Source organism: Pleurodeles waltl, chromosome 12 (genome assembly GCF_031143425.1).
Source record: "Pleurodeles waltl isolate 20211129_DDA chromosome 12, aPleWal1.hap1.20221129, whole genome shotgun sequence".
Lineage (NCBI taxonomy): Eukaryota > Metazoa > Chordata > Amphibia > Caudata > Salamandridae > Pleurodeles > Pleurodeles waltl.
In genome coordinates this window covers 53,550,926-53,574,984 of record NC_090451.1, presented here as the reverse complement: position 1 = coordinate 53,574,984, position 24,059 = coordinate 53,550,926, and the positions used below count along the sequence as shown (strand labels likewise).

The window sequence follows — 24,059 nt, the reverse complement described above, 5'->3', positions numbered from 1 at the left end:
CTTTCCAATTTGTTGTGGATACCCCCTATATCCTCTGGAGAAGAGCCAACTCGGGTTGGTGACGAAGATGAGGGTGTTGGTAATACATAATTATCTCACTCATTGTCATAGTCCTGGAGGTCACCTTCTCTCTCTTCCCCAGATGATGTGGGGTCATGTAAATGCGCCACCTGCGGAGAATGTGCTATCTGTGGGGGGAGGGAACAATTGTTTCAAGGGAGGGGAAGTTGAAGTTTGAAGTGGCACTGAAGCTTTTGAAATTGGAATGGGTTGAACAGGACCTGAGGCTGGAGGAAACCTTTTTCTCTAGTCTGACAGCATTAGTTGTAGGTCCAAAACTAGTGTTGATCGAAGGCATATCAGGTCTTCTTGGTACTGTTGAGTTTGTTGGTAGTGCTCTTGGGGTGAATACATGTCTTGTTCGTAGCCTTCTCCCACATCAGAACATTCCTAACATTTAACATAAAGTTCTGAAGGGCTACATGCTACACCAAAAAGACTATCCTCTTCGGAGTCTTCATCCAGAAGATGGGAGGGTAGTAGTGAAGGCACTTTATTCAGTGATGTATGAGCCAGTGTGATTAACTTTTGGTTTACCATAGGTTTGGTCGTCATCATGGTAGTTGACAAGGTCATCGATGATGGAGGCTTAAGAAAAGCTGGCTTCAGTTTCTTCGTCGATGAGGGTATTGTTGTTGACGGAGTAAGTTCTGTCAATCAGCCACCTAGTTTTGACAGTAGTGTCGTTGTCGACGGAGCCGTTGTCGATGGAGGTGTCATCGTCGACGGCGGTGTCTTAATCGAAGGGAACATTGACAAGGAAGTAATCTTCACTGTTGATGATATAGGTGTATGGCTGGTCGATGATGATGTCGTCTATGATGAAGATGCCACTTTTGACACTGTAATAGTGATAGCGGTAAAGGCATCAATGCTGCTGTAACAATCCTCGTCACCAATGGGGTCGTCGACAATGATTTTCTTGTTGATAGAGATGTCATCGACAAGCCATCCGGCGTGGAGCAGATGAAGGCTTTTTAAAAGTGTGCCTCACCTGAGGTGGAGGTGTTGGAGAATCAGAAGTCGACTTTTGAGGTCTTTTGGAGGAGCCTGAAGTAGCCTTCTCCTTGAAGGGAGGTCACTCTTATGAGGTGACTAAGATGGGCTGCGGTGTTTGGGGGAGGCCTGAGAAGACTTCTTGGATGCCTTCTTTAGTGGTTCATCAGATAAATGAGCAGTCGAATCATCTTTAAGTCTCTTAAGAGATGTCTTCTGAGAGGATATAGATAACGTATCACTCTCATCATGTGACACAGGATTTTCTCTGGTTTTGAGTTTTTGGAGCCATAGTAGGAGTTGCCCTCCACAGTTCTTTAGAGTCTTAGTAGAAAATGATGTGCGACACACCTTGCAGTCCTTGGTTTTATGGGCAGGATAGAGGCAGTATATATATCAGCGGTTCCCAGCCTGTGGCCCACGACATATTCCGAGGGGGTCCGCAGGCCTGGGAGGACAAGAAGGCACTTCTCCAGCTAGGGTCTCTTGACAGAAACACATGCGTGTTTTTATTTGTGCAGCAGTTTTAAAAACACTGCAAGGTTCCTTGTACAACCAGCAGCTTTCGAGGAAAAATAAAAGTGTCAAGATAACTTTGGTGATTAATGTACGTGCTGGAGAGAGATGGGAGTTTTGTCTTAGGGCAGTTTTGACTCATCTAAGTTAGCGCAGATGGTTAATATGCCTGCTGCTAAGAACGTGTATCATGGAAAGAAAAGTATTTTATGTGCATAGCACAGTGGGTTACTGCTTTTGTCATAGAGATTCTTTTGTTACTGTGACATTCATAATCTAGCACAGTGAGCTATGAACTGTGATCAAAGAGCTGCATGTAAACTGCATGGCACAAATGAGAAAGTTTATTTTTCCCCAGTCTTTCATTATCCTTATGCTGCTAAAAAAAGGTTTGCTTGCTTGGAAGTACATTCTTATTATTAAAGTCAACGCCTATCACTGTGTTATGTTCTGAATCCCGAGTTTGTGCTTCTCCAGACCAAGCACTCTTAGAAAATGCTTACTAGTGTGGATGACATGTGAATCCTACACCTTGTAGTCCCCTGTAAAGTGCTCTGAGACCCTACATTGGTATACAAGGTGCTAAAAAAATGAATTACATATGACAGAGAGGCTATAGAGATATGAGAGGCCATTATCGTTTTACTTACTTTCCCCACCACATATTTATGTGAAAAAGCCTTCTCAGATGTTATGTATCTAAGTAATAAAATTAGAAAATCGCTCCGAAAATGTAGAATCTGACCAGAGGATTCAGCTTTCCTAAATAAAACAAAATATTGAAAAGTTAGACGCCACGAAGCAGCGCCAACCTTCCCTTTAACATTTTTTCAATATAAAATAATTATATAATTAATAATGCAAGCATTTGTTTGGTGTGTACTTGTTTGTGTATGACTGTTTTAATATTTGAAATTTAACCTGTACACATTGTTCGGGGGTCCCCGGCTTCCAGTAGTGATTCAGCGGGGGCCTCAGGATTCAAAATGTTGGAAACCACTGGTATATATATACAATCCTGGTGGGTGCCATCTAGGTGGAGCCTCTTTTTTCTGCAAGTTCCACAGGGTCTGAAGTGTCCTTTCTCAGGTATGTCTGACATATTAAAACGTCAGTTTGAGACACCAAAAACACAGAACACCTAATGTCCAGGGTAAGTCTGTGAAATGCTGATCAGAAATTCAGCAGAAAATCAGTAGAAATCCTTTTGAAGAGTTTTGACAGGAAAAACTGAGCAGAGCTACCTAGCATGACGTCACGTGCAGCAGAAAATCAGAGGGACTGGAGCTTGTCTCAGGAAGGTTCTACAGGGTGGATCCTCCTGACTGGTTGACATTTAAGTTTACTCCTTTTTTGAATAATGACTCTGATATAGTACGAAACCAAAAAGCCTAGGTCTCTATGTTTATGCCTATGGTGACCTTAGTTTTCTGAGGTACCGGGGACTCCCATCTTGATGACAGGGATTGATTCAAGCATGTGTAAAGTTACATTTACAAAGCAGGACTCAGATTGTCACAGTCTGTGGACCAGAGGGTTAGTGAGGGGACATAGCATTTTGTGAACTGTGCCGGTATAGTTTTGAAAGCACAGCCTACTCTCTGGCAAGAACCATCATTCCCAACAGTCACCAGAGCATTTCCATTGTTGTTATAAGTCCATCTCTGTGCCTCTAGGAGACACTGTTCACAGACCAGCTACTGCCTATAAACCATCAACAGACCTCATCCGAACCTCTACATTCTACCTCCTTGCCACCTCTCACACTGGAAAACCTACCAAAGCTACAGATCCCAAAACGCACTACCGACTTATTAAGCAAACCCACCAGCTACATTGTAAAGCCTTCACCAATATTAGTCCTGATATACCACAGCTTTGGAGTCTCTATTTTCAAGACTTGAAAAAATAGATATACACATGCCTGTCACTAGCCATGTGACTTTGCCTGGGCTTGTTGCTTCATGGAGCTGCTTATGAGTTGCCAGTGAATGAATGAATGAGTCTTTATTTGCATGAATATTTAAAACCTTTGCAAAACACAATACATAAAAGTTATTTAAGACTGCTACAGACTTAAAATCACAGTTCATCATGAGAAGCACAATCCTTCCAAAAGCTTTCATCATACATTACATAAATTTCTCTTAGACTATTGAAAATATAGATCACAGAAAAAGTGATTGTTGTAAAGTGCTATATCAACGAGAATCATTAAAAATATGAAGTGCAAAATCCTTACATAACATGCTTGTAACACATTACATAAGGTTCCCTGAGTCTATTAACATTATAAAATAAGAGTTCACTGTAAAATGCTTATTACAAAGGTGTTGTGTAACTGGGGGCCACTATAATTATGGAGTGGGGTGCTTGCAGAACATGAATGAACAATTGTTTATTGCATAATTGCTGAAAATCATTGCATGCAAAAAGTGTAATAAATATAAAAGGAAATATAAAATAAAACAATGTAAAAACAATATGTATAATATATTTAAAAAATCTCTAAGGCTTTAAAATAAGAATGCAAGTAGCCTGCAGTGCAGTGTCTACCCCCAGTAGGAGCCTTGAACTGTGGCTTTGTCCTAAAAATCTGGCGCTGCGTCCTGTCTCATAAGAAACCCTATCAGCGCAAGAGTGCCTGTAAGAACAGCCATGTAAATGCTAGTGCAGCAGATGGTTGTCCTCTTCGATCTTGATAGGGGTCAGCATTTGGGGGGATAAGTCAGCCACTTCGTTAGCAATGTTGCTTTGGGTGCTGCCTCCCCCTTTTTGATTTCTGCACATTGGTGGGCACGTGCTAGCAGTAGGGTATTTCTCATGAAGTAAAAAATTTCCCAAAGCGGGCCTATTCCATGGGAGTCTCAGCAGTGAATATGTATTTACCGGCATCTTTACATGTTCTTAAGCCATCATTTTAAAAAAAAGAAGTTTTAAAAGTCAGCGTCTCTTTGAGGCCAGGCCTGGGCAGCACCATATTAAGTGACTAATAGATTTGATATGATAGCTGCATAGGATGCATTCCCGAAAGCATCCCCGCATTGGCTTCCAGCTGCACCTAAATTCCCAGGCACGTAGTGTTAGAAGCTGCATGTACAGAATGCTCTGGAAGGCTCCGGCTCCCAGGGCTGCTTTCATATACGGCTGGATGTTGGCGGAGCTATACGATTCAGCTAAGCTCTCTGCCCCACTAATTTCCCTAATTGCCTGTGTGTGATGCTACTTGTTCATGAATTGATGACTTGTTTGTTGAAGCATTCCTGCCTTCTTCCGCCAAACGCTGAATCATGTTGCAGTGTAGCCTGCTGCAGATTTCTCAAAGCCTTACATTACTTTTTGATTCTATATTCTGCCTCCAGCCTGCAGTCAGGTGCTGCTCCTTCTCTAAATTGCTTTGTTTGTTCCTCCTATTCCTGCTACCTTTTCCCTTTGTTTCATTTCTTTTATCTGTTCCTGTTGACCCGCTGTTCATTCCTTATTTCTGTCCTTCATCACTCCATCTGCTCCCCAGTCTCCTACTTTTTGCTTGTTTTATTTGCCCATTGCTTGAGGTTACCCTCTTGCAGTCCCCGTATCCTGCTTGTTATATATTCAGGTACACCTGTGCTTGACCTGAAGTATCCAGATTAGCCCTACCTTGTTGGTTTCTAACATCATTGTACTTGTCGTTCCTGTTTGGTCTCAGGTTTTATCTTGACGCTTTGCTCATCTATGTTTGCCACAGTTCTTCGGTTCATAGTGCTAGCTCCAGTCGGTCTCTAGTTTGCTCTTTCATATTACTTTGTGCTTGCCTTTGGCTCTTAGTGTTTTGGTAATTTTTCTATTTGATCTTCACCTACGTTTAACTGTGTTCTTTTTGTACAAGGGTTGGCTCCTGGATTCCAGGAGACAGGCAATGGGACTTCCTTTGTCTTGTATTACACATCGTCCTAAGTGTCTAATGGTGGGGTTATGCTATCTTCTTAGGAATCTCCACCATGTTCCCACCCTTACCCAGACAGACTTGTCCTGTGCATGTAAGTCCAATCCTTATTTGTGCCCTTGGTACCAGACATAGAATCTCTGTACCCTTTCAATAGGGTCAGTAGGGTGAGAGTCTGCAACAGTAATCAGCACACAGACTACGAGTTTCCCTTTGGTGTGGGACGTTCTGAGTCTTTCTTGTGTGCTATCTTTGTAGTAACCCACTGTATGGTCCTGGTATTAGTTCCTTTGAATGCTTGTACCCATTAGTTACCTTGCTTTTTCTATTGTTACTGTTCCTCTAGCCTGCTAGCATCTGTTCTTATCTAGTGTATGTCAATAACCACTCCTCTACTGCATAGTACTTGCTATAATGTATTTGCATATACCTTACCCAATACTATGATTTTCACAGGAGGGTACTGGATATAATCGTAGGTAAGGCCTGTTTTTGCTGGTGGTAGTGTAAGCTTAGGCAACTCTGACCCAACATATTAAAGAATCAAATCGTGTTGATGGGTGTGTAAACCTGCTATGCTACCCTATGCCATTCAAAAACTGATAAATATGAGTTTTTTATAATGCTAGTGTTTTCAGGTGTATCAAACAAATGGGTCACACAAATGTTAGTTTATACAGCCACGTGTAAAGTAATTTTAGATAAAGTCAACAGTTAACACTATCCCGCTATGTTACGCTAAACCAGACAAACATTCCACAGGTGCAGAGTTTCTATCGGCGACTGCTAAAACATAATATGCAAGTTACATACATATGTTCACCCCAATACTCATTAGATAGCCATATGCACAAATAATAAGATGCGCATGAAGTGTTAAAGCTCCTTAACAGAAATTACCATTACACAGATTTCAAAAAGCAATGCCAGCATCAACTGTATTACGCCAACATGACAAGGGTATATTTTACATTATGAGCTCCCCTTGCTAGACCCAGAGAAAAATCCTTACACTAAAGGAGTTTTGAAATGGTTGACTCTTCAATCCATAATTAAGAACATTCAGAATACCCACACCATTTCTCATTGTTACAAGTTTTTGATGGCAAAAGAACCTGGCTGGAAGCACCTTATGCAGCAGTCCCCATAACCAGTGAATTGTGCCCAGAGATAATATTGCCTTCCATCAGAGCTGTGATGTACACTTGGGAAGGTGGACTTGTAGAAAGTTGGCTCTGTACATACTATCTCAAAGTGAGAGATAGTGTGCACAGAGTCCAAGGGTTCCCCTTAGAGGTTGACAGCGGCAATAATAGATAATACTAATGCTTTATAGTGGTAGTCTGGTTGAGCAGTAGGCTTATAAGAGGGTAGTGCTAAGCATTTGTTGTACACACACATGCAATAAATGAGAACACACACTCAAAGACTTAACTCCAGGCCAATAGGTTTTTATATAGAAATATGTTTTTTTCTTAATTAATTTTAGAACCACAAGATTCAGAATTCAAGTAAATACATAAATTATAAGGTACTTGGCACAGGTAAGTATGGACCTTTGAAGTAAAACAGTAAGGTACACAGTTTTGGAAAACATGGCAATAAGCTATTTTAAAGTGGACACTGCAGAAATCAACAGTTCCTGGGGGAGGTAAGTACAAGTTAGTTTATCAGGTAAGTAAAGAACTTACAACTTCAGTCTCCGAGGCATAGGCAGCCCACCGTTGGGGGTTCAAGTCAACCCTTAAACATCCAGCACCAGCAACACAGGGCCAGTCAGGTGCAGAGGTCAAAGTAGGGCCCAAATAACATAGGCGCCTTTAGAGACAAGGGGTGCTCCGATTCCAGTCCGCTAGCAGGTAAGTACCTGCGTCCTACACCCTCTGTGGCACAGGGGCAGCCAGGTGCAATGTGCAAAGTAGGTGCCGGGCTTTAGATAGACATCAATGGAGGGACCCGGGGGTAACTCTGGTGATGCAGGCAGGGCACAGGGGGGCTTCTCGGGCCAGCCACCGACTGGGCAACGATGAGGGCCACCTGCTGGTCACTCCTGCACCAGTAGTTGGTTTCTCTCGGGCCTAGGGGCTGCTGGTGCAGTGCTTCTTCCAGGGGTCGGGTTCTTTGTTACCGGGCAGTCGCAGTCAGGGGGAGCCTTTGGATTGTCTCTGTAGGCTTTGCCGTGGGGGTGCAGGGAGGTCGTCTCAGGGTGTCCACGTCGTGGGAGTCACCTGGGGGTTGGTTTCTCTGGACACAAGCCGGGGCATCGGGTGCAGAGTGTTGGGGACTCACTCTTCCGAAGTGAGGCTGGAGTCCCTTTCAAGATGGTTTCTTCTTGGATGTTCAGACAGAGCCGCTGTCCTTGGGAGTTTCTTGGTCCTTTGGGATGCAGGGCAGTCCTCTGAGTCGGCAGAGGTCGCTGGTCCTGCTGGATGCGTCGCTGTTGCAGGTTCTTTGAGTCTTGAGACAAGCTGGTAGGGCTGGGGCCAAGTCAATTGCTGTCTCCGTCGTCTCTGCGGGGCTTTCAGGTCAGCAGTCCTTCTTCTTGTTTCAGGTCATCAAGAATCTGAAATCCTGGGTTCAGGGTCGCCCCTAAATACTGAATTTGGGGGTGGGTTAGGGTCACAGGGCAGTGGCCAATGACTACTGTCCATGAGGGTGGTTACACCCTACTTGTGCTCCCTCGCTTGGGGGAGGAGAGCACATCCCTATCCCTATTGGGCTAAATCCTCCAAAACAAGATGGAGGATTTTCCAAGGAGGAGGTCACCTCAGCTCTGGTCACCTTAGGGGTGGACTTGGCTGAGGGGGTGACTCCTCCTTATTTTTCTCATTATCTCCCCGGAGTTGCCACCAAAAGTGGGGGCTGTGTCCGGAGGGCGGGCATCGCCACTAGCTGGAGTGCCCTGGGGCATTGTAACACAAAGCCTGAGCCTTTGAGGCTCACTGCTAGGTGTTACAGTTCTTGTGGGGGGTGTGAAGCACCTGCACCCAGTGCAACTTTGTTTCTGGCCTCAGAGAGCACAAAGGCTCTCACCCCCGGAAGTCAGAAACTCGTCCCTCAGTGGCAGGCTGGCACAGATCAGTCAGTCCTGCACTGAAGGATTGGGTAAAATACAGGGGGCATCTCCAAGATGCCCTCTATGTGAATTTTACAATAAATCCAGCACTGGCATCAGTGTGGGTTTATTATTCTGAGACGTTTGATACATAACTTCCCAGTATTCAGTGTAGCCATTATGGAGCTGTGGAGATCGTTTTGACAAACTCCCAGACCATATACTTAATATGGCCACACTGTACTTACAATGACTAAGAATGTACTTAGACACTGTAGGGGCATATTGTTCATGCAGCTATGCCCTCACCTGTGGTATAGTGCACCCTGCCTTACGGCTTTAAGGGGCCTGCCAGAGGGGTGACTTACCTATGCCACAGGCAGTATTTTGTGTGCATGGCATCCTGAGGGGGGATGCCATGTCGACTTTGCCTTTTTCTCCCCACCAACACACGCAATCTGCAATGGCACAACACATGCTGCAGCCCTTAGGGACCTTCCCTGGTTACAGGGCCCTTGGTACCACTGGTACCTTTTACAAGGGATTTATCTGTGTGCCAGGGGTGTGCAAATTGTGGAAACAATGGTACATTTTAAGTGAAAGAACACTGGTGCTGGAGCCTGGTTAGCAGGACCCCAGCATACTTCACAGTCAATATTAGGCAAAAAGTGTGTGTGTGTGTGTGTGTCGGGGGGGTAACTGCAACAAGGAGCCATTTTCCTACACTTGTCAATTGATTTCTGTAGCATTTCTGTCCCACTGAAGGAAGCTCAAACATTTATTCAGGAGACCCTAAAGCTAAACAGTCATGTGTTTAAATCTAAGATTATTAATGACTGCAGTAAATACTGGTGCATTAAGAAAGGATAGAGTCTAAAGTAGTGGGCAGACCTGAAGACACACTCTCTTCATCCAGGCAACGGCATTATACTGAGAAGCCATGCATTAAAGGAAAAGTGGGGACTTCCTGAGCATACAGACATGATGACTTTTCAATTAGAGGATGATGGGAAACACAAACGCTCTAAAACAGTTGAAGACTTTGCCAGATAAAAACGATTGAAATGACCTAGACTAATGTTTATAGTTACTTTATTTTAAAGAAGGATTCGAATTTACTGAAATTACACCTAAAGGTAACACTACTCTTTTATATAGTTGAAAACAAATATTTTAAAAACATCTTCTTCAAGTTCCTAACACAGTTAATGCAACACTTAAACAAAAAACGGTTGTAGGGAGGCTTACGTGAACCATTGTCCCAAAACCTTTGATGCCCGTAATGATATGTAGGGAGATGGCAGACAAATAATATACTTTGTAATCAAAATGATCATCTCACCATTGCTTTAACTTAGAATTTTATATTAATTTATGTGTTGGAATACATATATTTGTTACTTCTATCAGTGTACAAATTCAGTTTCAAAGGAAAGCAGCTCCACGGTGAGAGCAACAGCTTGACTTACTTTTCAACACTTCTATGGTGATCAGACGCAGAGGACCCTCCAACAGCATAAATAGCACCATCTATGACTCCAACGCCAACTCGATTCCTGGGCACATTGAGTGGTGCTCTTGCCATCCACTGCTGCGTCATGGGATTGAAACAATCCAAAGCACTTGAGTCTGTATGTTCATTTGGAGAGTTATTGCGACCACCCACTGCATAGAAAAGTCCATGGACTACACATGCTCCAAGTCCACTTCGTGGATATGGCATATCAGTGAGTTTTATCCACTTAGCTGTCCCTGGATTATAAGCTACCATGGAGGCCAATGAATGCTGGAGGAAGCCACCAGCAGCGTAGATCCATGGGTTACCACGTAACTTAATACTTGGAAGTGGTTTGTGGAGGGACATTGCTTGAAAAATCTTTGAGAGGTAATCTCTGCAAGAATTTACTTTGTGAAGAATAGGGCACTGTTGAAGTTGCCTCTTGATAAACTTTGGTGGCAAGGCATGGATCTGAACAGCATTGAAAATAACATGAAGGTATTCTGCTCGGTTGCTCATGTCGAACTGAATCCATTTGAGGCAGGCATTGTATATTTCCGATTCACAGAGTACGTTGAGACTTTCTTGGCTGATCAACTCTATAAGCTCACAATTTGTCAAGTTCAAGAACTCCTCTTCTTTGATCACCTAGAAATAAGGGATATTATTTTACTTACAAGCTTCATTTTTGTTTTTTTATTGCATAATAAACCAACATACACACTTCAATACTGAAGCATTCTATCAGTCGCTGAGAGATACGAGCAAGTGCGCTACGAAACCACTTAAGAACAGAACAAGAGCACAGATTTATAAAACAGAAGACAACCCGTTGAGCTAATAAGTAAGTTATTTCAGATTCCCTTTTCACTATTTAAGGAGACCAGAAAGAAGAATCACAATTGAATACTTCCACGTCCTCAGGAGATTCTGGGAGGATGGATTGTAAAGGAAAACTTAATTTGTTCCACCAAGATGGGTTGAATATACTGACAGTGGGTTTAAAGCCTCTATTTGTGTTAAAGTTGCTGCTCCATCCACAGTGTACTGATCTGACACCCCTATAGAGTTGCTGAGGCTTTCCATATCAGATATGGTAATAAAGGAAGGGCTCAAAGAAATTAACTAAACAAACTCACCAAGAGTGCTTAATCCTCTCACCTTGGTAGTTTCTGTTTTCTTCTGGTCCAAAGAAGCCTGGACATAACTGCATTCACCTCTGGAAATGTCACCCTCTTTTCTTTGGTACAGTTCTCACTCAACTCTTGATAGATTGAGATTTCTGTAGAGTATAAACTGTGATATTCTTTTCAACCAGAAGTTGTTCTGCTTAGAAAAACAAACCTAATGGTTCTAAAACAACTGGGCTTTTAACGATGAAACACAAGGCCTGGTGTCTGTTTGTATAAGAAATTGATGAGCTGCTTAATTTTTAAAGGGTCCCCTTAAGACCCTTATCATGAGACCATGAAAGTGCACCACATCTTGAAAGTCACCTAAAACGTTTAGTACTTGTAGAGCAAGCTCATCAGAGTATGCCTTTGACCAAGTATGCTTTGGTCAATCATCATTTGAGAATTCCTTTCAATTGCGTCATTACTACAATCTGGACTTCCAGTCTTGTCTGAACTGGGGCCAGTGATTGTCCAGTTTGTGCTGCAAAGTCCTTTTTGGCAGCCTGTAATAAAAGGCAAGCAGGATGCAATGACAATATTACCAAATGACCTTGTTTTGTTAGACTGCCAATCATGGCTAAGATCTGGTGGATGTGACTCCTTTGAACATAATCAATTTTGACAGTCTAAAATGCATGTTTTACATTGTGAAAGAATCCTAGAAAATTTTGAACTGATAGGCACTCATGTACTTCAGAAGCGGAAATCTGGCTGTAATGTGGGCAAAATTTATGTCTGTAGAATCACCATTTCAAAGTGTCCTTTGGCAATTAACTTGTAAGAGATCTAGACATTCAAGACTGACCTTGAACCTTTTCCACCATCTTTCTAACCACTGAATATCTGAGACCACTGCTCATATTGTTACTTTTTCTAGTAACTGGTATCCAGTTTTGAAGTAGCTTTAAAACGCATGAACATCACAGATGTCAAACTCGGTTAAAGAACAGGTTTGTCTGAATTCTATAGAATGCGACAGGTTCAAGAATCACCAGCATGGTGATGTTACTGCTTTTCTATACATCTTCAGGAGCCATTGTCTGGAGAGGGCAAGGACGAAGTAGAAGAGATATCTTCTCTTGCTAGCCTGCACTATTTCTTTGTCTCTTTCTCCACTCTTCCCTCTCATGAGAATCCTATTGCAATCCTTCAATGCTCTGTCTTTTTTATGACTAAATGTGCATTTTTTAACTAAATGCAAGCAAGGAAAGCAGACCACACGCAGAGAATGTGGATCAGAAGCAACCTTTTTTCTCCCACAGGAGAAGCACTTCAGAAACTGTGTAGGCATTTATGGAGCAAATCCCTTTAAGGATGATAAAATAGGAAGGGAAAGCTCTTCAACCATGTTTAGGATATCAAATGAAGGGTGTATAAACACAATCCTGTGTAGAAAATCTAATAAACTAATAGAATGAACAACAGCTCATGTTTTGAGATCCACTAAGCACTAGATGGAAAAAAGAACTGTGTCTGTGGGGGAAACTGCCAGGAAGTGCATTCTAGTGGATAGAACCTGCTGGTTCCTTATAGCTTGTGCACTTTTAAATTAACAGGTTACAGGTTTTCACCATTAAATCTAATAGTTTTAGAGCAATTTTGCTGCAACGTTGGCTTATGTATTGTTTATAAATGGATATTTATTCACAAGAAGCTGGCCTATTTAATGTGTAGAGGTCACATTGCAGGACAATGACCGCTATTACACCCATTTCAAGACATCAATGATGAGTTTTACTTTGAAAAAATAATGTTCTGGGGTTCCCGCACCCAGACAGGAATGTTGTATGTCTGACCATCACTGAAGAGAAAATAATTTTTTACCACTAGGATAGAGGTCAAACGGTTAATTTCATTAAAATTCTTGCCACCAGTGCAAGCAGTCAAACCTATATTTAGAGATCTGATTAGTTATTAGAGTCTTTTTGATAACTTATTGATAATTTGCTATCTTTATGATAAAGTCTATGAAAAGGTAATTCCATTTGAAGGTTAATCTATGATATTAACTCAATGTAAAGTTTAATTTCAATCCACATCACATACTTTCTGGCAAAATAATTGTATCTGATTTACAGTAGGGATGGCAAGGGTTTCATTGATCTAAAAGGTGTTTAAACTTTTGGCAAATCAAATAGGAGACAGTAATGCAGATATTGTGTTGGGGATAGTTCTTCAAGACGTTTGCATTGTACCTAAAGAAGGTGGCACAGTCATCTTGATGGTTTTAGATTTCTCAGAAGTAGGCCACACAGTAAAAAACATTCTACTCAGCCACTTTTCAGAGGTGGAAATTTAGAAAAGGGCACAGGCATGTTTCTTCCTTGAGCACCAACCATACCCAGGCTGTTTCCCTTTCTCGCTTTTCCTCTATCTTAGGCAGATAAGTGTCAATCGAATCTGCCCAGGCAACATGGTTGATGAGTATCCATTACGCACTACTACAAACATGTTTTTCCCTTTTCCTTCAGCCTTTCTACAAAGAGCACTGGAGAAGATTGGGAGTTAAAATTATGTCATTTACTGCTGCGGTTACCATTTTAGAAAAGAGTGCTTGACGCTTCTCACAGATTATATTTTTAGTTCTTCAAAATCTACCTCATCATTTGTGAAAGTTTACTAACTTGAGCAGGACATGTTTCACCTCCAACCAAATACCATGCAGAGGGTCGCCCCAGCACGGATACGTTTTGTCACAAGAGTTCACTTTCAAAACTGCATTATAGAGATGCACCAAATCAGCAGAATGAAGAGGTTGAATGAGCAAAGCAATTAAATTATATGAAAGCCATCACTGCGTGCCAATCATAGGCTTTTGAAAGACAAAAACTGTCCATAACACCCTCTAGGACCCAATCACATAAAATTCATTAAATCCCCCTTTCTGAGTCCCTGTCCCGGAGCAAGTGAACAAGGTGGAGCAGCAAGCACACACTTCATTGCAACCAAGCTCAATCCAAGCAATTCTGGACAGATGTGCAAGAAGGAGGAGGAGGTTGGAATTAAAGGACCTGTCAGAGGTTTAAGTAAATAAAAACCCCTGAGCTTAGTAGAATCTCTGGTATCAATAGCCTCCGGTTGTTTAACTTTGAGTTAATGAGGGGCAATGCCACAGGTTTTTGAAGCTCCACAGACTACGGTTAACGATCTATGCTCAAATCCCCATCTTATTCCCTGTCTAAAGTATGAAATAGTCTCTGCTACCGAGGACAGGCTCGAGCCCACAGTCCATCAAGCTCATTTCTCTGACACCCAGTCTCTCAAGGGACCTATCTGGCCTATAAGAATTGCAGGGGCACAGGGTACCTCAGACACCTGAATGCAGGAGATGGTTGGTTGTTTTTGTACTGAAAAATCAATAAACAAAGGCTATAAAAAACTCTCATTTAACCACATTTAATAACCTGGAAACTTAAATAATAGTTAGTGATAAAAGACACCTGCTGATCACAAAAGAGACTCAAATTACTAAGAGATGTGGCAAAGAAGCGCTAGTTGATGTATGTCTGCACTGGTTGAAAGACTCTATTTTTTTTGTTTGGGCTCATGACTAAGTATGTTCAAAGAATCTGCTTTTCTGTCTGGGACCAAGACAGATCTTATTTTAATTGGATGTAGTCAAGCCACCTTCAGCATTCCCGAGACGAAGCCAAAGCCTTCAACATGCTCCTTGACATACTTGTATAAGTCTTAAAACCGACTTTTGATAACTGTTGTCAAATTCCTTTTGTCCTTACAATATATTTTCTTTGTTGCTGTATCTTTATTTGTTTTATGCAATTGTAGATGGTGGTAATTTACCTACGTTATTAAATATTGTTTTAACTGCCTATTTGTTAAGATGATTTATATTCGGATGCATCAATAGTCAGTTGACCAATGTGTGTTTAATAAATGAAAACAAGAACATATAATAAGCTTGCTCTTCCTTTTTTATCACCTAAACATTCATTTACATGATCTGCACTGAGCTCAACTGCGCTGAATGGGGAAGGGACAAGTGTGTCTTAGTTTGAACGCAGTAGAACCGTTCACCTTTCAGGGAGAGCAAAAATGCTTATCTTTTCTATTTACTATTAGTTCGAGTTGATCCTTCCACTTAACACATGTACCTTAATAGGTGAAGCAGCATCATGTTGAACATAAACTTAGTAACTTTGTCCTAACAAAATATGAACCAAAATGCATTTTTAAAGGGGAATAGGTTTTGAAATTCGCATTACAAAGATTTACCTCACTGAAATGCATGTTGACATATTCCTTTCCTTTCTTGAACAAGTCCATGCATCCAATCTGCTCTGCAAACTTCAGAATTCCAATGACATTGCTGGCGTCCAGGTGCTTAACAAGAAAGTCACAACAAGCCTTTGTAACATCATCCATCTGGTACCTCGTAGCTGCGAGAAGCACATGCAAAACACACTTTTCGCCCACAGTTATCCTTGACGTGTAGGCAAATTCTATAAGTTTTTGCATCACCCTTGGAGACACGTCTTTAATGGTGATCTCTTCAGCATGGCACTCACGAAAGTTATTTGTAAACATAGCTTTGAAATAAGGACTACAGGAAGCAAGAACAAGTTTATGGACTTGGAAGGTCTCTTCATGGCCACAGTGGTTAACACGTAGACGTGCATCACAAAGTTCACTGTTTTTCCGCAATTCATCCATTCTCTCAAAAGCCTTGATGGGGTGTTCATCTAGTGTATAATCTAAGTAGCCATGACCCCTCATTGAAGGTACGGCTATACCTCGGCACTTCTTTTCATTGGCATTCTTTCTCTTTGGACAGCTCATCTTCAAAAGTTTAAATAAAATGGATTGTGGTACTTCAAAACAATTACATTGGTAAATGTTTCAGGTTAATTCCACTACAGCTTATTACTTAGAGGAGCAACATTTTCAGAGCATGTCTCTCGACAGTTGAACATCATCAGAGGATGTGGTTTAATTCAACACAGAACATGCATGGCACGTGATAGTGTTCCTCGATAGTGTCAAAGGGTTCTTTACTTGCTTCATGAGATACATTTATCATCTTTCTTCCATTTGTTGATATCCATTTCCACGTTTCTTAGTCAATTCCACTGAATAAACATCTTCTATGGAGCTCCCATCAAAGGACTGTCAAGTTTCAAAATAGAAAAGAAAAATATTTTACAATGATCAGATTTGAAATGGAAAAATATCATTAAGAATGTTCTCAATACTTATCAAAATATCCATTCTACATTAGCATGCAACAGTCTTCTATTCCCATCTGGGTGTGAGTCACTCACACTTGCGAGTGACAGAGAGAAAAAATATAAAAACAAAAATAGCAAAGCCCAAGTTAATTGTCTTCATCCAGGTCATACTTTCAATTACCAACTATGCATTTTTTGTGTTTCATTAAAGATTTACAGAGATATGTATGTAACCTCAGAATTTGGCTCCATTGAAATAAAAAATAGGAGCAGTTTTTATAATAAACATCCTCAAAAAATGGAAATACGTCAATAAGAAAAAGAATGATGTTTACCTTGTTCTAACTAAATTTACCTAAGTATCTTCAAAGACGGAAGTCATAAAGAAAAAGGTGTGGGGGTTACGGAAAAATCATTTGGAGTTATTCAGTGCCTAATTAAAACCAGGAAAAGAATTACATTAATAAACTTAAAAATCAGTGCCTAAACTTGTCGTTTGTCGCCTTTAGCTTCCCAAAACATTTCTACTGTGGGCCTCAGATGTTAATTTTGTTATTGTTAGACATCTTACTGTATTATGCCCGTGCAAGCAGGTTTCAAAGTATTTATACTCGACTTGGAAACAGTCAGTATATTGTCCAGAATGGTTGGTGGAACGTCTGCAATTTATATTGACAACAGAATGCAGCAACTGAGAACAGTTTTCATAAACAATTTGGACATCAGCTCCTCAATAAACAAGTGCTCCATGCCTTGAAACAGCCACACAGTCCTGCTTTGGTGTTTTCCAAATTATATTTCATCCTTTTTATTTCATTTACCTTTACACGCTGTTCATACATTTTAATCATGAAATTAACAATTTCATGTTAATTCAGTTACTAAAAAGACACAGCAACAAAGGCCAACTATTTGTGAAACCTCAGCTTACCTTTGCCTGGATGACTCAATGGGGTGGTTGATGTTTTGGTGTGCCAGAAGCCCTATTATGAATTGTCGGGGCTCGCACTGCACTAAACGTGTGAACTCTCATCTCTATTAGGAGCTATAACCATTAGATTTCCAGTGGTGGAGCCAAGTCTGGCTATACAATCGGAAACCTATGACCCATGTGTTATAGAGTCACCAGGACAATGCACTGAAGGCGCACACTATCGGATGCTGACCTTCTGGCACACAGAGTCCAGGGAAGTAAAACTGTATAACAGTCCTGAGGTGCTGGGAGGAAACAAATTGTCCGCCCGTCCGGGCCAATGTTTTTATAGTATTTCAAAAGCAAGCCCCCGCTTTTGGAGGTTAGTTTATAGAACACAACAAAAACTGCCAACATGCTGCCATGGCATAGCCTCTTTACATCACGTACAAGAAAAAGACTAGTCATTTACTAAGTGAAAATTCTATCATTTAAGAATAATTGCACTATAAACATTCTTTGTAAAGAGAGTTTGAGGACAGTAAACAGCTCTCAAAAAAGTAAAGTTCAACACAGTTTCAAATAATAAGAGAGGACTGTAGAGTCAATCCAATCAGAAGACAATTATTGAACTTGTTTTGAAACACAGTCTTAACATTGCATCTAACAATTTCAAGGTGCCAAAGTGACTACGATGCTGACTTAGAGTTTGGCTGACAGAGTACTCTATCACTAATGTGACAGACTATTTTGTCCGCTAAAGTCTCAGTCCACCCGCCTCATTTAGAGACAGGCAGACGTGAGCGGAGCCCTAGATATAATAGAGACGGTCTGAGGAAGAGTATTACAACACCCACTCTCCTTACTGTGAATGGTGTGATGTCCTTATTTTTCTGCCCCTCACAATCAAGAAAAACCTGGTGTTGAAGAACATGAAAAAAATAACAAACCCCACTCCCAGAGAGAAAATTCACAATGTCAGAGAGTCATTCGTATTTGTTTTTCAAAAACATACTCTCACTTCTGCGTTTGTTTTTCAAAAACAAACAATATTAAAAGTTTGGTTGATGACCTTCATAACCAATGGCAGCTGTCACCAAAGTTTTCGTACCTTCAAGGGAACTGCCATGACATTAGTTTCTGCCAGTACAGTGATGATGGCTGAGCCGACGGTTAACTCTAAATTTGGTCAACGGTAGTGTCTCCGGGTAGCGGAAGTAATTTCTCTGCCACCCTGACTGTACTCCATAATCCAGAGTCTAAATCGGCTCCTAGGTGATGTATTGGTGCAGTGCTCAAAACTGTGTGCATAATGTGAAGAAAAAAAAACAATAATGAGCAATAAAAACATGGGAACCTGCTGTTGGATTGATTTTAAACCTATCGACATGTCAGCCCATTGTATATTGAATATGGGGATATTTAATCAGGACAAAGATTGCGTGAGGTCTGTTATGGTAGCATCTTTACCATAAATAATTCTGGAACTGAAAAAGGCCACTCTTAAAACAACTTGTTACCGATGATGCGGTAGTCAAAAATTGCCCTGAGAGTCCATTGCTGCATCCAGTGTAATTATGAAAGGAATAGCTGAGCCACCTAATCTATTAACTTGTGGGTCATCTATGGAGCTAGAGCCCAGAAAAGTTCCATTTGCCTGGTCTCATGGACATTTTTTTTATCTCAACATCAGCGAATGACGAGTTGCTTTATGGGTGACATTTCTTATAATTCAGATTGTGGCCTCATCTCTTTAGCTAGAATCTGGAATCATTTAATTCTTTTGATCTCATGCCCAATTGCAGACACCCAAAAACATTGATAACTGCATAGTTGCTTTCTCTGTAACATCTTTGGAATTACATTTTCTTTTGAACGAGGTGAGACCACAAATATTGTCAGACATTACTTTGTCTGATGATGGGCTCATAATCTATGAATACGTGGGTCAAAACATCCACTGATATGGACGGTCTTCTAGCAACCAATCCTCCTTTAAAGCAACTCTGTACCCCTTGATTTTAAATCGATTATTGTTCAGCAGCATTTTATTGTCTCTCGTGTTTCTATTGCTCCTTTTTTTTCACATTATACATACGATTTGGAACAGTCCAATCACTTAGACATCTTAAAATTGTTCCTTGAGTTGTTAAGACTTCATACAGTAACATGACAATTATACGTATTCTGAAGAGACTGATTGTCTAGTCCTCTCTAATTTAAAACTGTGTTGAAATAACTTTTGTTGCGTGTCCTGACCTTTTCAAAATATACAATTTTCCATGTACTGTTATTACCTAATGATAGATTTACTTTCCAGAAGGAATCTGTAGAAAAACGTGTTTTTCGGATATTAGTCACAGCTGAGTTACACCTAGTACAGAGTAAGGCTCTTCTTTAAATACTCTTTAAAGCCTGTAGCACACTTCTACATCTTGCATACCAGTGTCACCTAAAAGACACATACCTGCCATTATTTAGAGTACCAGCAAAGAAAACACATCAGGTCTGAGCCCCCTGAATTCCAGCATTCCACAGAAACTAGCACTGCTATTCCGCTGATAAGCGATTAATCTGCACCCCACCACCCCAGTAACAAAAACATACAATTGTTTAAACACTACAGTGGTCTAAATCCCTCATACCAACAAATTTCTGGCACTCAGCACATTTCAATCACCCTGTAAATTCAAATCACTAAGACGCAAGTGACAGTTGTGCATATTTGCTTAATATAAAGAAATATGGCTGCTTACTTCTGATTACGCTAAAATGTAATAACTACAATTATCTCTAAGAATCGAAACTTTTCAGATGTTCTGGATTGTTTAAAAGCACACTAATTCTGTTTCCAGACTGATCACTATACCATCACTAGTGGACAATTGGTTAATGACTTGGACTCCAGTCTGAAGGTTGGTAGTTCAAATTCCACTATTGCCATAGTCACTTGTACATCGAAATTCTGTTGAGTCATAAGTGTTTCAATAATTTCGCAAATAAAGTCTTTTTGTTTTAACATCAGTCTGGTCAATTTTGGGTAAAGTAATATGGCTAATGGTGGAAGTACTGCTGCCACTAGACACACCAGCAGGCTGTAGGATGAAGAGAACAGAAGCAACTGAACTAATGTAAATTGACAGAAGCATGGTGCAACCAGTGACACAAATGGGCTGGGAGGTTGGATGAAATGGAAGAAACTGCACAGATGCTCACTTCTTGGGAACATGTGTTGGAAAAAATGGGAGAATGAGTTGAATGACCAAAAATGCTACAACCACAGGGTACATTAGCAGTGGACAGAAAGTAAGAAAAGCAATAGAATAGATGTCAAAAGTGCAGCTACACTAGGCGGGTGAGCGGAGATTTGGGGGAAAACAGCAACAGGCCACTAGAGTAGATGTGATACTAAAAGGTGCAAGAAGGAAGAAGATGTAATAATAATTTGGAAGGCAGATGCCTCATTTAGGCTATGGTGACATATGTCTAGCATGTTCTCAGCTCAACCTCTAGGTGCATCCGCCAACCATAATGGTGCAACATCAACGAGTCATGCTTGCACCTACATGCAAAGCAACTAGACACTCAGTAAAGGCAACATTCTTTCTGTGGAGGCACAAATTTTGATCTGTTGTCTAACTTCTTACCTTGACGCACTATGGTACTACCAATACCAGAGCGTATGCCTATTTGGGTGAAAACTGCAATACACCATAAGTAAAGCATGGGACAATTGTGGTCAGTGTGTGCACACCACATACATTACAACTGTCACAGCTTTTCAAAATAGTCACTGAATTGATGAGAGAGGGAGAAAATGTGTAAGGCAACGGATGCCTTTGAGTCATAGGCTATGAACTTTTCCAGTCAGAGAAAAGTAAGTGGTACTAGAAGGTTTGAGTATGATGAGCCTGTGATTATGATTTTTATGTTAGTAGAAAGAAGGAGCATTACAGTTAATGGTGAATTATAGTTAGGAATTCGGCTTGGAATGCATTAAGTGCAGGACAAGTTGGTACTGCGCAGGAATAAGTGAAAGAAGTAGGCTATTAGTAAAAGAAAAGAGATGTAGGACAGGCTGGCAGTGCAGAGCATGGGGTCAAGTAAAGGGCTAGGGAACAGGACATGTGATTGCATTCATGGATATGGAAACAACATATTGCATAGAGGTGCAGGGTAATGTGGTATAAAGAGGGTGAGGTGTAAACAGGGGTAGAAAGAAGACAAACAGGTGGCAAACAGTAGAACAATACAGAAGACGGACTGGAAGAAAAACAGACGATTAGCACAGAGGAAAGTATAAAGACAGGCTGACACAATATAGATATGGGCTTTAGTAGAATACATTACAAAGAGCCAAATCTGGCCAGGTAGCAAGTAGGCTCTAGAATCATGAGGGTGCAGATTTGTTCACAGGCAAAATTAATCTCCAATACATTCCATGAATTTACAATTAAATTAGACTTCTAGGTTCCAATTGTATGTCATGAGACTGTATTTCACTTTAATCTAAAGTTTGTAGTTCCGGGAACATTACCTATCTCTTAAATGCTCGACCCATCTGGTGGATACCCGTACATTGCATTAGGCACAGTTTCTGCACAGTCAGAACAACAATTACATAGCAAAACTCAGGCCGAAGGAAACAGGAGAAACCTGGCACATATCCAATCAACATGACTCTAGAAGTTAGCACAGCAAGCGTGCCTTGAACCATCTGTATAGAAGGATTACGAACTTCAGTTTGAGGTAGACTGAAAGATTGGTAAACAGGAATATTTACATTGATGGCACTGTAGTACCCTGAAGCACAACCCGAATCATTGCGTTGAACGGTCCACATCTAAGATGACACACTGCTGCTGAGCTGCACAGTGCTGTGTTTTATGGTCGATAAAGGGAAGTAGCTGGAAACTGGTCTCCCAGCAGCACCACAATCACCCAAAAAACGTAAACTAGATTTGCAAAGCCTCCTGTTATTCATGGAGAAAAGCCTGAAAATCTGCACGTATGTTCACAAACCCTATTTATTTAGATAATAATAGATAAATCATTTATTCCAGAGGAAATTTCAGTATGCCTCTGTATTTGTGCATACACTAGTGTTATTGGGGGATGGTTGGGCGGTTGTGGGCATTCATAGCAAAATGAAAAGATTCAGTCCTAAAAATGCAATCTGTTGTGGTACTAACAGTTCAAACTCTGGAGAGTCAAAGATTTTTCTTGCTGTCTATGCACGTGTCTGCAATTCTAAGCCTGAAGCCACATGATTCTAATCCCCTTAGTGGAGCATGCATTAAAGAGCGCATCGATTTCCCCAATTTTAACAAAAGGAGAGGAGGGTTTGGAGGATTTTCATGGAAAATATATGTTTATGAAAAAGGGAAAGAAAAATATATTTGCCTCTAATTCCCTCACATATTCAGCAGAAGCCACAAAGGTGCAGGTTTACAAAAAGCAGACATGCTTCATAGATATACGTGAATAAATTTAACTTCTTGTAAATGTGTTGAAACTGTGGGGGTGCTTGTAGATATGAATCATATCCTGTATACATTGCTCAGTATGTTTCTTTAGCATTTGGGGAGTAATCAGACGTCGATTCTGCTGCAGTGTAGAGCTCCTAATTTACGGACATTTAAGTCTGTGGTGAACTATTTATTTTTGCTGAAAGCTGTATTATTTTTTTATAAAGGAGCCACAACACTCAGAGACCTTACGAGACCTCAATCTAGTGCTTTTAAGGGCGCAGGTCAGGTTCAATCATCTGGGCCTTTATTGTGCTCAAGATGGTTTATAGAACTTTCTTTCAACCTTTCAACAATGAGCTTTTTCCAAATTTTCCCTCCTCAAAGAAGAGATGTTCTTCTCAGGGGTTTCGATACAAAGGAATTTCATTGGAGAATAGACCCCATGATGGCCTAATCTGATCAATGGAATATGTTCCTCTACCTCCACTAATTAACTCAGTAAGAAGATTTGGTCATAGAAGACGTCTGGTTTTTGCGGGCTGTTTGTTATCCAGCACATGTGGATTAAGGACAGCCAGATCACTTACCAGTGTTTCCATCCCTTTGTAAAATCACTCAAATCAAAAATTCCACTCACTGAATAAAACCATGAGATCAGAGAAAAATGAGAAAAAGGCCAAGAGTACTCAAATCGGTTAAGTGCATTTTGTTGGCTACAAACCAGTCAAGCAAAATGCAAAGTGCAATTCAAAAATGGCACATACAGTGTGCATCAAGAGAAGCCAACAGGAATTTAACAGGAATCGTGGTTTTCAGAGGCACAACTTCATGAGTCAACTTTTGTGCCTATTTTATTACATCAAGCACACTAAGGTATTCTTTTTGGTGCGCCTAAGAACATATGCATACAAGTAAAGATTGCCATTTATCCAATATTTTTTTTAAGGGGAATGTAAGTCATGAAAAAAACAACAGCATGCGGGAGTACTCAACAATACTTCTAAATCAATGCTAACGCAAAGAACTGTGCTCAAAATTAATATAGAGTAAATTGAAGTAATTTGGTTGAAGTGTCAGCATCTGACCACTTCAGAATCTCAAACTGTAGGTTAATCCAGCCTCTTTAAAACACCTGGCAGTCCTATAACCAAAACAAAATTAATACTGCATCCATCCCAGACATTTTCATGAACTCCACCCAAGAGTTGTTCATCTATTCCTAATCTTTTATGCATTATGATACATATAAATGTACTTTTACAAC

General features: G+C 40.7%; 1 protein-coding gene across 1 annotated transcript in view; it reads right to left on the bottom strand.

The window, feature by feature from the left end:
* LOC138267749 (kelch-like ECH-associated protein 1A) overlaps window positions 1–24,059 on the bottom strand; it is a 60,292-nt gene that overhangs the window by 34,020 nt on the left and 2,213 nt on the right. The window contains exons 2-3 of the mRNA XM_069216939.1: window positions 15,459–16,349; window positions 10,022–10,698 (exon numbers count right to left, since the gene is read on the bottom strand). Of these exons, the coding sequence (XP_069073040.1) occupies window positions 10,022–10,698; window positions 15,459–16,022 (1,241 nt within the window). The 5' untranslated portion in view covers window positions 16,023–16,349. The remainder of the gene's footprint in view (window positions 1–10,021; window positions 10,699–15,458; window positions 16,350–24,059) is intronic.